General features: G+C 41.1%; 1 protein-coding gene and 1 long non-coding RNA gene across 4 annotated transcripts in view; one reads left to right on the forward strand and one right to left on the reverse strand.

Annotated features, from left to right (window-relative positions):
* LOC147025944 (uncharacterized) overlaps positions 1–4,504 on the forward strand; it is a 43,192-nt gene extending 38,688 nt beyond the window's left edge. Inside the window, exon 3 of the long non-coding RNA XR_015058065.1 lies at positions 3,690–4,504. This is a non-coding gene — a long non-coding RNA (uncharacterized LOC147025944). The remainder of the gene's footprint in view (positions 1–3,689) is intronic.
* Positions 1–14,645, reverse strand: part of LOC147025943 (synaptotagmin-10-like) — a 184,791-nt gene that overhangs the window by 56,443 nt on the left and 113,703 nt on the right. For all 3 annotated transcript variants that reach the window (XM_085880868.1, XM_085880866.1, XM_085880867.1), the window contains one exon: positions 5,636–6,098. In XM_085880868.1, the coding sequence (XP_085736994.1) occupies positions 5,636–6,098 (463 nt within the window). The remainder of the gene's footprint in view (positions 1–5,635; positions 6,099–14,645) is intronic.

The following is a 14,645-nucleotide window of genomic DNA, read 5'->3' on the forward strand; positions in this document are numbered from 1 at the left end:
GTTAATTCTTGCCTGTGTCTTTTTACTGTTAATAAACCTTTATTAGAAATGTTCCCAGTCCATTTCTGTCCCTTCTTACATTGGTCCAGCATGGTCTGGGTCTGAGTATAAACGGGGTTTCATCCCCGGTAATCGGTCTATCATGACCGGAACGTCCTGGGCAGGTCCCGCTCGACTGCAACAAGCCGGAAAGGGAGGTGGCAAAGCGGTAGACGGTAGTGTGAATTTACCGCTGCGGTAGAGTAAATCCGGTTCGACCAGGCGTTCCGAGAGCGTGGATCCCCAGTAGATGAGATTGCGTGGATACTTAGGTACTTTGGCTCGAGACAAATAACCCGACGCCACGTGATCGAGATATTGACGACCACGGTCGGTTCTGCGACCCGCGGCTCACGGAATTATCCGAAGTGACGGCCTACAATTCCAGGGAGTCTGGTGGAGACGACATAATTTTTCCCACCTAACGGTCATTCTTGCCACCGACCCCCAGCCCACAACAATATATATATATATATATATATATATATATATATATATATATATATATATATATGTATATGTATATGTATATGTATATATATATATATATATATATATATATATATATGTGTGTGTGTATATACGAGGTGTGTTCAAAAAGTATCCAACCTTAATTTTTCGTGCGTAAACAAATGAAGCTATGGAGGCGTGGTTTGGTGCACGTATGGAGGCGATCTTAATTCATATGCGTGAATATTTTCCCGCCTGCAGAAGCTGTCAGTCGCCGACAGACCGCCGATGAGTGAGGAAGTGTAAGTGAGCACCGTGGGATTTCCGTTTTTGACAAAATGACGGAAAAACTTGAACAACGCTATTGCATCAAATTTTGTGTAAAGCTTGGCGATTCCGAAGTGGAAATGATCCGCAAGATTCAACAGGCCTTCGGGAACGAAGCAATGGGCACCACACAGATAAAAGAATGGTACAACCGCTTCAAAGATGGTTGCACATCAGTGGAAAGTGAAGCACGTTCTGGTAGGCCCTCAACATCCCGAAATGAGATAGTCATTGACCAAGTGAGGACCCTGCTGATGCAGGATACTACCAAGAGGTACTGCGTCGCCTTCATGACGCTGTGCGACGCAAACGGCCGGACCTGTAGGCAGCGGTCAATTGGCAGCTCCATCACGATAACGCACCCGCCCATTCTTCACATTTGATACAGTTTCTTGGCCAAAACCAACACACCTGTGCTTCGCCAGGCTCCCTACTCTCCCGACATGGCTCCATGTGACTTCTGGCTTTTCCCCAAGCTGAAAATGCCCCTGAAAGGGACCAGATTTCAGTCCAGAGAAGACATCATGCGGAATGCGACGGACCAGCTGCGCGCCATCCCAAAAGAGGCGTTCCAGCGCTGCTTACGACAGTGGCAGAACCGTTGGGAGAAATGTGTAGCAGCCCAAGGGGACTATTTTGAAGATTAGGCCAAAAAAAAAAAATGTTGCATTGGCGTAACCCGCCCGACCCTAAAAATTCCGCCGACCCTACGGTTTTTTTTTATCGATATCAAGTATCTTGTTGATTGCGATCGCGATCGCAAAAACCCGGAAGTGTTTTGGACAGAACCCGCTGCACGCTGCGCTATGCATATGTCATAGTTTAGCTCGCTGTGTGTGTGTGTGTGTGTGTGTGTGTGTGTGTGTGTGTGTGTGTGTGTGTGTGTGTGTGTGTGTGTGTGTGTGTGTGTGTGTGTGTGTGTGTGTGTGTGCGAAACGGCTCTGCATATCATCTGTACGAGGGAGAGATATTGCACCTCGCTCAATCAGTACGTCGTCTGTTGTTTCCAACATGGCCGCGTACTCTATCAAGATTACTGGCATGCTTGGGCCTAAAAAACTGTTCAGCGTCTTACGAAAATGCGACAAAGATGCGAGGCTTGGAGATATCATTCAGGGAATTGCAGACGTAAATTGTGACACTGCTCATATACTTTCCTCCGTGCAAGCGTCTAGCAGTGATGGAGGGTCCTTTTCGGACGTTTTGGCGGCGGAAAAGGTGTCTATCTTAGACGACTTCGGTTATCGCTTCGTCGTCTCTTGGGACCACAAAAATCTGTTCGATTTAGAATAAATTTGTCTTACCAGAGGTAAAGACATGTTTTGCATGATTTGTTTAAAAAATTACTTCAACTTGGGCGATTATTTGACTTAGAGAGGTTTGACTTCGGCAGAGTTCACTGTATTTGCTATTAAAAATGTTGATATATGTGTGAACAGCACCGAAAAGGCTATAAACCAGCATCTTGTGTATTCCCCTGGAGATGGTGCCTGAGATATCTCAGGCTTGGCAGGGGCTGATTCAGGATCTTGGGGAAAGGGGGGCTTCATCCGCCAAAGGCGAAAGGCCCGAGCCCCAGCAGGAAGTTTGGGGGGCCTCCCCCAGGGAAAAAAAAATTTAAAGGGTCTTCATATGGGATTTCCTGGCATCTGACGATAGAATTTACACATCTTAGAGCTGTTGTCAGTGGTGTACCGTCGTACTCAGTAGACAAAGCATTGGAGGGGCCGAGTGTTGTTCGTGAACAATGCTCTGCCCCTCCAATGCTTTGTCTACCATGTACGACAGTACGCCACTGGCTGTTGTAAAAACTACAGTCAACCTTGTCTAAGTCGAATCTGTTAGGACTGAAGAAATAGCTTAGATTTAAAGGTGTAAAAACAAAAGAATATAAAGAGAAGAGAACTTGATAAGATCTTTGACTTAGGCGATTATTCGACTTATGCAAGTTCGATTTAGGCAAGGTTCACTGTACTAGTTTTTTTTGAGTGGGGGGCGGGGGGTCGCCGACAAAAAGGGTGGGTACTCGAGCCGAGGGAGATTTTGGGAGGGATTTATAAAAAAAAATAAAAATAAAAAAAAATCCCTACCTACCTACCCTATTTTTCAGTGACCCGTTACGCCAATGCAACATTTTTTTTTTTTTGGCCTTAGTGTAAGTTTGTTGTATCAGGATACGAGTATTTTTTATAAACAAAGGTTGGATACTTTTTGAACACACCTCGTATACATATATATATATATATATATATATATATATATATATATATATATATATATATATATATATATATATATATATATATATATATATATATATATATATATATATATATATATATTGTTAGAAGTTAGAATCACAAACATTGGCCTCAATTCTGAGACTTGGTCTGGGGACTGAATAATTTTGGACAGGCATAAAAACAGCAATTTTAACATTTCTATTGTTATGCTAATAATGTTGAGCCAAAATATATGTGGATTTGTACATGCCAACTGAATGTCATTGGGTGAAGTGAAAGTTCCACCACTCCAGCTTGTAGGTGTGAGATAAATGCAAAACTGTCAGATTTTTCAAAGGGTATGAATAATTTTGGGCTTGTGTGTGTGTGTGTGTGTGTGTGTGTGTGTGTGTGTGTGTGTGTGTGTGTGTGTGTGTGTGTGTGTGTGTGTGTGTGTGTGTGTGTGTGTGTGTGTGTGTGTGTGTGTGTGTGTGTGTGTGTGTGTGTGTGTGTATATATATATATATATGTGTATATATATATATATTAGGGTGCATCAAACGCCCCCTTTTTTGCGAAAGTTTGAAAAACATAACGGCGATAGGACAGATGTGTTTGAATACATGAAAAAACATTTCTCTTTTTTTTCAGAATTTTCGGTCAGAAGCGGGGCGGAGCAGAAAACGGGGAGGAGCAAGGGGTCGGACCCCAGGGGATACAAGGGCAGACAGGACGTGAGCTCGAGGAAGGAAGGGGTGATCATGTGGGTTGTTGTCTCTTCGGGGGAGCTTCGTCTCTTCGTGACATTGGTGCTTTTTGAACGTCGTCGAGCCTTTTGTCGTCGAGCCTTTTGTCGTCGAGCCTTTAGTCGTGTGTCTTTGGTCGTTGTCATTGTCGTCTCTTCGGCAGAGCTTCTGGATTGCATTGGTGGTTTCAGCTTCTTCGGGGTCGTTGGTGGTTTTGGCGTCATCAAGCTCTTCTGGTCTGGTGATTGCTGCTGCTTCGTGGTGGTTCGAGCTCCGGGTGCCTTCCCTCTGGGCGCCAAGGCATGAGGGTTGTGTGCGGTGATCCAGGGTCGAGGCGCGCACGAGAGGAGAGTGCCCGAGAGAGCTCGCCGACCGTCGCACCACGAGGGTGCAGGTAACCAGCGTCGGTCTCTTGTGGCCCATTCGGTCAGCCAGGCTCCATGCACATAAAGGTCTACGGACCCAGTCTGCCATCCTTGTCTTTTGGGGATGGCCCTTTTCTTTTGGGCTTTGGAATGAATGTTGTCGTGCCGAGTCTGAGAAGTAGAACTGCTTAAGTGCCTGAAAATTATTACTGCTTATATTCGGTCGTAGTGCTTTCCCTTGCTTTTGCTTTGTCTGTATACGTGATTGCTTTTGTCTCTTTGCATACGTGTATGATTATTTCATTGCCTTGCCTGCATACGTGTTGTGTATAAATTATAAATAAATGTGCTTGGTTCAAATGTACCCCGTTCGTTGCGTCCTCTCCCTATTGGAAATGCCATCTTTCATCGCGGAATAAATAGTTGGCTTTTAAATACCCATTCAATAGAATCAGATCCGGTGAGGTCGGGCAATAATACCCGCTCAGTTATCACTGTAGAACGGAACGAACCGCTTGGGCGGTTCGTGTCCAAGCCAACCTGCGCCGAGGTATGGTCTCCCGGTAGGCTACCCGCGCAGGTACTTAGGTATATCGATTGACCCTATTTTGTGCGGGTATAAAATTGGCTAGGCCGTGGTGGGGTTGAAGACCCACCCGTGACAGGGTTCCGGCGTTGTTCCTTAAGGTCACGACTGAATTGTCCGTCCGGTGGGCGAGCGGCTACTATTAGTGAAAAGCGGTCGTTCGCACGCCGGTGGGCACGAATTTGTATATATATATATATATATATATATATATATATATATATATATATATATATATATATATATATATATATATATATATATATATTTGGGTGGTCGCTAGACTACCGTTATTCTCAGGTTTTCCGTCTGTCTGTATGTATGTAATGGACAGCTCTGGAGGCCAGAGGAGTCAACCGATTTTGATGAAACTTGACAGGTAGGTTCATACCAGGATCTAGTTGTATGCTTTTGAGCACCATTACTATGGACACCACCAATGCCTTGCAACGGGACTTTGAAATTTTTGAAAAATCATAAAAAATTAATTTTTTCGAAAATCAAAAATCGGCTTCCAGGATTTTATGCTTACTCCAATCAAGCTTTGTCAAAAATTTTCAGCCCGATCCATCAAAAACTGTATGACTCGTATACAATTATGTAGCGACCACCCATGTCGCCTGCCGGCTTGTGTGTGTATATATAGATATGTTTATACATATATATATATATATATATATATATATATATATATATATATATATATATATATATATATATATATATATACATATATATCCATAATTTAGAACAGTAATTTGTGGACACCAAGTATATATTTCTGCATTGTGCAGTTTTACGTCTCATGAAACTTAAATGTTGTGTGAAACAATTGTACAGTATAGAAAGCACAATGACAGGTGACAATGACACATGTCCACAATACTATTCTCTCTATACCTGCCCAATCATGTCGTGCCTGGAGAATCGGTCAAAGTCAAAAATGCTGAAATGCAGAGCGTGGGCGTGCAGGTGTGCATACGGAACTGTGAAGGAAAAGGTCTCCTCAAAAACCGGGTTCAGAGTTTTACGATGAACCTTGGTCTGAAACTTGCGTTTCCGATCTGGAAGAAGATAAAGCTTTACATATGGATCTGAAGAGCCAGAAAAGTCCTTAATGGGTAGGTCCAGTGCTTTGATGATGCGCACAAACAGCTGCTCCATCTGGAAGTCATAATGCAGTGAGAAGTTCAGTTTTCCACAGGTTTCAATCGATTCATCCTTGTCTGACTCCACCGAGCACTGCTTGTACAGTTCAGGTTTGAAGTGCCCGATGTTTGGAGATGTCCTCCATGATGGACTTCCCGGTTCCAGCGGAGAAACATTCAATTGTCGTGGCATCTGACGGCGGAACGAGTCGTGGCTATAGAGACAAAAAGGGAAGTGATGAAAGAAAAAAACATAGTAGATTAACAGTATTTACATCTCTTTAGGACAAACATGTCTTTGTTTTTGAAAAACAAAGTTAAAAAACTGTTACACTCATTTAATTACATTTATTTGATTTGTGCATGAACTGTTTGTAAGTTTTCTTGAAATTGATGATGGTGAACCGATCCACAGTGTGATCAACAGAACAGGTTAATAGTCTGGTAAAATAAATACTTATTCTTACTCATGAAGGCTAATATCGATTTTATTCTCTCCTTTTTTATCTTAAGTTTTCTTTTTATATTCATGTTTTTATTTCTTTATTTTTATTTTCATTAATTCTTAAAGTTGTTTTAGTTTATTTTCTCTTATTATTTCTTTCCCTACGTCATTTCTCCTTTTCTCACAGTCCTAGTAGTGGGGCAGATAACAGCAATTTTTGAGAGGAATCGTGCAAATGATGATACAAGCATCAAATTTGGTCCATTTGTTCTCCAGGGGATTCAAATCAAATCTGCCTGATTGGTCATTTGAAAATCCAAATTTTGAAAAATTTGAAAAAAAAAAAAACTTCAAAAAAGTCAAGATCACGAATCAATGTTGGATGCTGCCTGAGATTGGTGAATGTTTCAGAAACATCATCAAAGACGTTCCAAGTCTGCCATGCAGTTTTCTTCCCTTTACCGCGGAAGGCAGACACGACGTCACATCCAGTGAACGCATGGAAGTATGGGATCCCTCTAGCTTTCTCAGGCCCTATTGCAGAAACTACCTCATGGACTGGAATCCATCGTGCCTTGGCTCCTTGGCCAAAGGCAATCCACATGTTCTCAAGACCTAGTTCCTGTGAGGATGGCAGTACAGATATTGCTATGACTAGTACGTCCATGTCATTAGCCTTTATGATTTGCTTGCTACCATCCGTCGTTGCATCCCTGGCGTGTACAAATATTTGAGTGTCAGCTTCTTCATGACAACATGGAGACACAGCATCCAGTGACTTCCTCGTGTTGCTAATGGCATCTTCTCCTTTTGACAATGACTGTGCTTGTCGTCTGTGCTTCACACATCTTTTCTGCAAGGAAGTGAAACAGCTCAGTCTTGTTGCTGTCATCTCGAAGAAAGCTTCTCCAGTTACTTGGGGTCTTACTGGTTCATGTCACTCTTCTTGACTGCTTGTACACATCAAACACGACGTCCACCCTCTCGTACCTGGCACCATAGGATTCCACCTTTGGGATGATGTCTTCTTTCGCATAGTCATCAAATATCTTGAAGTGCGTGTAGGTAGGGCATTGATAAGTGCTGAGCCATCAATGATGACTGCATCTCCCCTTGGTTCTCTGTCTGGGATGTTCACTTGCACTTCAAGAATTTCAGCCAGCTGTGACTTTAAATTATTTCAAAATTTTTTTTTTTTCAAATTTTTCAAAATTTGGATTTTCAAATGGCCAATTGGGCAGATTTGATCAGAAAGCCCTGCAGAACAGAAATGCCAAATTTGATGCTTGTATCATAATTTGCACGATTTTTCTACTATCTGCTATCTACTACACTATAGTGCCCTTGATTTTTAACCTTTGAATCCTGACCCTCCCGTGAGATGTCAAAATGATTCGTTCTCACCGCACATGCTCCTTAACCACTAATCCTGCTCTGAAGTTGCACCTCTGACTTACTTCAACCCTATGATCAACCCATGGCCCTATCCCATTCTCTTCTTTTGCTCTTACAAAGGGTTAATGCCTGAAATGTCATCTTCTTGTTTCCTGTGGTGGCTGGCGAGACACATAAATCATTCACCGTTCTGGTGATTCCATCCATAGTTAATAGCATCACCTTTTTACATAGTTTTTGATTTCATGAAGCTGCTAATTTATTTAATATATGAAGTTTTTTTTTAAAATAAAAAAAACGAAATCTAGGCTCATGGAGGTGCAGTGACAAAAGGCAACAGACTCACAGAATGGCATAGGATCCAAGGGGAAATTCACCCAAAGACATCACCCATGAGTGAATGAGTAGCAAAATGGAAAGGGGCGGGGAAGGGGAAAGGGGGTTAGTGAGAATAGAAAGAAGCAGAGAGGGGCGGTTAAGGGAGAAATCATGAATCTGTGCCATTGTATGTGTAATTTGGGTGTTTTCCGCTTGGTGTCGCTGTGGGTATGTTTGCTATTTCGTGTCGCTCTTGGCATTGTTTCGTTCACCTCTTCGTGTTCCGGCCGCCTTTGCTATGTTTGTTGCCACTTCTTGAATAAACTTGGTTTGTGCTTCCAAGAAACCTTGTGATGTCGCTGGTTGATCCCCTTTCCTACTCTTCCACGATTTGAAGATTTTGAGGGACATGATTGCGTCTTGATTGATATCAATAACTTATTGTGTTTCATATGGGGAGTTATTGATTTAAATTTGTAGAAAATGTGTTTTGTTACCTCACATTCTCAGCTTGTACTATATACCTCGTACTGTTACGTGTTTGCATTTCAAAAGTGTGTATATATTGTTACATGGGAAAAGGAGGGCAATGCAGAGCTAGAATGTGATCAGAATGTTATGGAGATCGTGCGCTCAAGTAGGGTGGATTTACATCCCTATTCACCACATATCAGAGTTACACCATATGTAATACAGAGGAGGCAGTGACCGTTCATCATAGAGCAGTATAGGTTAAGAATGTGTCATGCAAAACCTCCTGTCTACGGGTGAGGCCAGGTGGAGGACTTGATGTAACTGAAAACGAGCACATAAAAGGGCTACAGGTGCGGCTTGGGGAATCCTCCCACTGGTCACTTCATAGAGGACCGTGAACCCGGTGGTCTCGTCAAATGTAGAGGGCCATGGATGGAGGTGGAATGCTTTTGCAGAGATGCCGCCCCATGCAGCAGAAGGGCCAATTGAAGGACCAGCTGCATGCTGTAAGTTGGGCCAAAGAGTTTAAAAGCTGTGTCCGTAGATGCGTGAAAGACAAATATGCCTCTCACTCTTGTGGCAGCTTTACCTGTGAGCCTTGATCTCTACCCTGACTGTACTCCTAGTATTCAGAATGTGAGATTTGAAATGTGAGGGATGCCAGCTGACAAACAATTCACCCAGCAGACTGAACATGACCATCTTTGCAGTGACGGAATGGTGCGGAGATTGCCCTTCATTTGCCCAAGTCCTCGCCTGCCCCTCTTAGTTTTGTAAGTCAGTGTATTGGCACCACAGGGGTTTTAGTTTTGTTGTGTATTAAATAAGTGTGCTCCTTTATTTGTTGTTTTTTCAGTGCCATGTCAGTCTGTTTATTTATTATCAGCGTCTCATCTTGCCTCCAGTATTTCTCTTTTCATAAACCTTTAAATATAAGAAGCATCTTCCTGCCTCCCCACGCACAGGAAAACTGCCCAGGTAATATGCTTAATTGTAGGAATACAAATTACAATTTAATATCCCCCTAAGGTCAGTCATTGTGTGGATAGATGAGCAACTGCTATCCACTGGCCTAGGATGCAAGATCGTTTAGCCATTTGTGCAGGACTCAGACATCCGGACCAGAGCGTCTGCATTATCAGGACCACCTGGTGTAACAATATGTTTGAACACAAATGGGGGTTTCCAGGAACAATTCCAATGAGAAACAATAAAGCACAGGAGTTGATAATGGTCTTTTGTAAAAAGTACCCAAAGGTTTCATCTTTATAGCAGAACATTTGTACTTTCAAGGAAACCAAATATTTTTCAATGTATGATAGAGACTTTTATATGGTGTAAACACAAAGAGCATGTACAGCCAGTGTTGTAGTGCATACCTATAAATGCATGTCCCAAAAGACATTAAAATAACAGACCCACTCTGCAGACTGTCTTCACGTAAACTAATGATTGAAGCAGCCTGAAGGGGAGCATCATAAATGCAATGTAATGATCACATGCGTCATTGCACCTGCACATGTTCCTATTATGCTTTTCAAGCAACTCTGTTATCCCACCTCAAACATAGACAGGGACTGGTGTTAAGATGTTTCTTGCAAAGACAATGACTAATGTGAAGATGTTTTGTGGCCTCAAACACATAAGATTTTGAACACAAAAATTAAAACATGGACAAGCACTGACTGCTTTTAGGACTCTATCATGTAAGTGTGGAGATACTGTCTGGTATCATGTAAAGCTGTCTAGCCTGGGTTTGAATCCTGACCCAGCTATAAACTGTCATCCCTGTGTTTCACAGGCAGGATGTTTCATCAATGTGTGTGCCGTCCCTTGGATGTACTTTAAACTGAGCATCTGTCTGCCGGTATTAGTTGGTGGATGTTAAAGATCCCACGATATCCTTGCGAAGACTAGGCGAGCTATCGCTGGCATCATGAACAAATTACAAATCCCTGCCCTAACCTGCAGTGGGCAGTTCATCATCAGCACAGCCATGCCCTGAGCCAATGATGCTAATCTGCAGAATTGTGCTGCATACGAACGAAGAAGATGATGCAAGTGTAGACAATTGCTACTATTAGGATGCTATCATAGTATCATGCCTCAAGCATGGAGAAGGACTGCTATTACGGTGTTATCATGCCTCAAGCATGGAAAGGGAGTGCTATTAGGATCCTATCATGCAACAAGAATGGAAAAGCAGCGCTGTTAAGATGTTATCATGCCGCAAGCAAGAGAAAGGCTTGCGGTAAGAATGCTATCACGCCTCAAGCATGGGAAAGGACTACTGTTAGGATGTTATAATGCTATTTTGCCTCAAGCATGGATAAGAATTGCTGTTTGGGTGCTATCATGTCTCAAACATGGACAATGGCTGATATTATGACACATTTGTTTCCGAAGCATAGTACCATCATGCCTCCAAGATGGTGGACTCGGTATAAATGCAAAAACTGGCTGGATGATCACTGTCACCATGAAAACTCCTTTGATGCATGGCATTTGGCTGATAAAAAAAAAACATTTAGATTTCGCTTGTGAAAAGATTTTGTGGGCTATCATGGTATTAAAGATTAATTGCAGCAAACTTTACTTTTTAGGAAGGACAGTTTATGTTGCCAAACAAAACTGTCTGCTTGGTGTCAGTTATGAAGAATCCATTGCTCTGTTCCCTCCACCACCGAAGATAGATGGAGATTATGTTTTCACCCCTGTCTGTTTGTCTGTCTGTGAACAAGATATCTCAAAAGGTTAAAGATTGATTCAGACGAAACTTGGTGGACAAGTTGGGTGTGTGACAAAGACGAGATGATTAGATTTTGGTGAAGGATCGGGAAACGGATCCAGATATGAACATTTTTAAGTGATTCATCATCATCGACGGATGGGGCGAAAAACGATATATAGCATGTTATCTCCAAAAGTTATGGACGGAATACGACAAAACTTAGAGGATGAGTTGGTTAGGTGACAAGAACAAGCCAGATCTGGCCTATCAGTGGAATATAAAACGTAAACTGTTCAGCCTGGTGGAGTTCAGCCTGTTCAGCCTGTATGAGCTCTACAGATGGAGGGCCATTCCAGTTAGCCTGTCCCACTGCACAGCAGGAGATGGGGTTTTTCTCAATGCTCATTGTGTGCGTGCGTGCGACCGTGTGTGCGTGCGTCCATCTTTCCATGCCATAACCTTTATACCATTTGAGCATTTGTCATCAACTTTTCAACAAACGTTCATTTTGAGAATATGGAGAAAATAATAAAAAAAATGAAGTCAAAATGTGAAAGTGCAAAGTCATCCCACCAAATTTTACCCCTCAATGGGGAAGCATATGTATCACATGTTCATTTGGTCAGATGTTACCGTTATTGTTGTCAAGCATGAACCACCTTGGCTCGGGCAAAAAAAAAACTGTTATGGAACGAGAACATTAATTTTGCCATCTATCTAAATTTTCTCCGTCTAAACGATCCAAAGATGTATTATTGGAGGCATTGGCGGAAGAATTGATTACCCGGTTAGAATAGACACCCTTGATCATAATCGGGAATCGAATTCCAGATTCTACCGAGTCGAATACCCGCCTGCTGTCGCGGTTCTAATCCTCCGAAGTCGATTCCTGCTTGGCCTTATCTCTTAACTGTTCATCGACATCGTTTATTACACTCGCTGTACTCTCACGCCAAGGGCCCCCACATCAAACCTCAGAGTCCTGGTTTCATTTGTTTGATTTCACCGAATAGGTTCATGGTTACACCATCAAAATTTAAAGAAGGCCTGAATGGATGTACTATAATCTGAATGGATAAACTCCAGAGGCAGGAGGCCATTAACACATAATTAGGGGCAGATAGAATAGAACATTAGAGGGGATTAACTCAGCAATAATTGAGCAGCGAAATTATCCCCATGTGATCCATCCATTGAGTGGTGCGTGAGGAGGGATAGGATTAGCTCTGCAGACTGGAAATGGAGTTTTGTGGACTTCATGCTGTCCACCTTTCCCTCTCTGAAGATCTCTCTACCCACTTGTATCTCTCTCTCTCTCTCTCTCTCTCTCTCTCTCTCTCTCTCTCTCTCTCTCTCACTCACTCACTCACTCACTCACTCACTCACTCACTCACTCACTCACTCACTCACTCACTCACTCACTCACTCACACTCACACATCTATTATCCCTTGTCGTGCATGTTCATATCATATTTTAACCGATCAAAATTTATTTTGATGAGGTTGTAATAAACGATGCCGACGAATGGTTAAGAGAAATCAAACTTTTATTCTCTTTTCTTCAGACTAGAATTTCTCCAAGCTTACGACAGATATTTGCACAAGTTCAGGTTGAGTACAAAGCAGATGCAAATTGATTTGAATTTTGAGATGCTTTCTAGGTATGAATTGCCAAAGATACCCATAAATGAATTGCTACCCCTGCCACGGAAGGTGGACGGAGGTTATGCATTGACCCCGTTTGTCTGTCTATCTGTCTTTGAGTAGGATATCTCAAAAAATTATTGACCGATTCGGCCGAACCATGGTGGACAGGTTCAGTATGTGACGAGGATGAATTTATTAGATTTTGCTGAAGATCCGGATCCGGATACGAGAATTTTAAGTGATTTTCACCATTGAGAGATTGGGGCTAAAAACAATATATAGCATGATATTTCAAAAAGTTGGAGACGAGTTGTGACAAAAATTGGTGGATGAGTTGGTTAGGTGACTAGAACAAGCGGATTAGATCTTGGTTCATGTCCGGATGCAGATGGGCCAATCAGTGGGATACAAAACATAACCTGTTCAACCTGACAGAGGTATGCCCTCTACTGAGTGCCGTTCTCGTCCTTGACAGTTTCTCTAAAGGTTGGGGAACCAAGTTGGTAGAACAATTTAAGTGTTTGATTCCATATCCAATTTATAATCTTTACTTTTTTCCTAACCTTCTTACCTTCAATAAATATAATGTATATGTACAAACTCTCTTGTGAGATATATATATATATATATATATATATATATATATATATATATATATATATATATATATATATATATATACATATATATATATATATATATATATATATATATATATATATATATATATATATATATATATATATATATATATATATATATATATATATATATATATATATATATATATATATATATATATATATATATATATATATATATATATATATATATATATATATATATATATATATATATATATATATATATATATATATATATATATATATATATATATATATATATATATATATATATATATATATATATATATATATATATATATATATATATATATATATATATATATATATATATATATATATATATACATATATACACACACACCATTATTGATTCACTCCCTCATGACATCAAGAAGAATTGATACAGCATTGGAAGCAACAAAGACTATAGGCACTGACAACTTGGGCAGGGTTATTAATTCAAAACCGTTTAATCGTTCTCTGAAGGGTATCACTGTAACGACCTTTATACCAAATACTGGTCGATGTGATATCCGGTGCACCATTCCTCCGTTAGAGGTTTCAGAGATTGGTTCAGTGGTGGTTTGTGCTCTTCCTGATACATTTTGTAATAAAATGAAAGTACGTGCACCAAAACTGTACGAAAGGCTTAGACACACATTGGTCAATGTTAAACAAAGGTTGATTCACTCAATATAGCAGTGGTGGGAAACCTGTGGCCCATCAGACTTCTGGGTGCAACCCATGAGACATTTTGTTGACCGTTGCTTACATGCATGAGGAAAGAAGTCACCTCTTGCCCACAATAATTACTGGTGTCAGACAATTCATGCTGCAGCTGCAGTTGATCTCACTTCCCATGTTTGAAAATAAATGCTAGACAAACGCTGTGATCAAGCAAAGGAAGAATATGATCCATCAGTTCACATGGAAGTGCTGTCTGCACTTAACAGAGGGTTTTGAGAACCCGTTATCTTCTACGAGTGATCTGAATCCCTTCCTCTTGTTGCTATAAAATCCATTCGTATTTTATTTAAGCAAATCTGGCAAAGTATATCAAAAGTTTGGGAGGTGCTAAAATAAAGTTTGAGGAGGGTGAAGATT

This window comes from Eptatretus burgeri, chromosome 5, assembly GCF_056783735.1.
Source record: "Eptatretus burgeri isolate ZD-2024b chromosome 5, Ebu_testis_v1, whole genome shotgun sequence".
In the NCBI taxonomy this organism is placed as follows: Eukaryota; Metazoa; Chordata; class Myxini; order Myxiniformes; family Myxinidae; genus Eptatretus; species Eptatretus burgeri.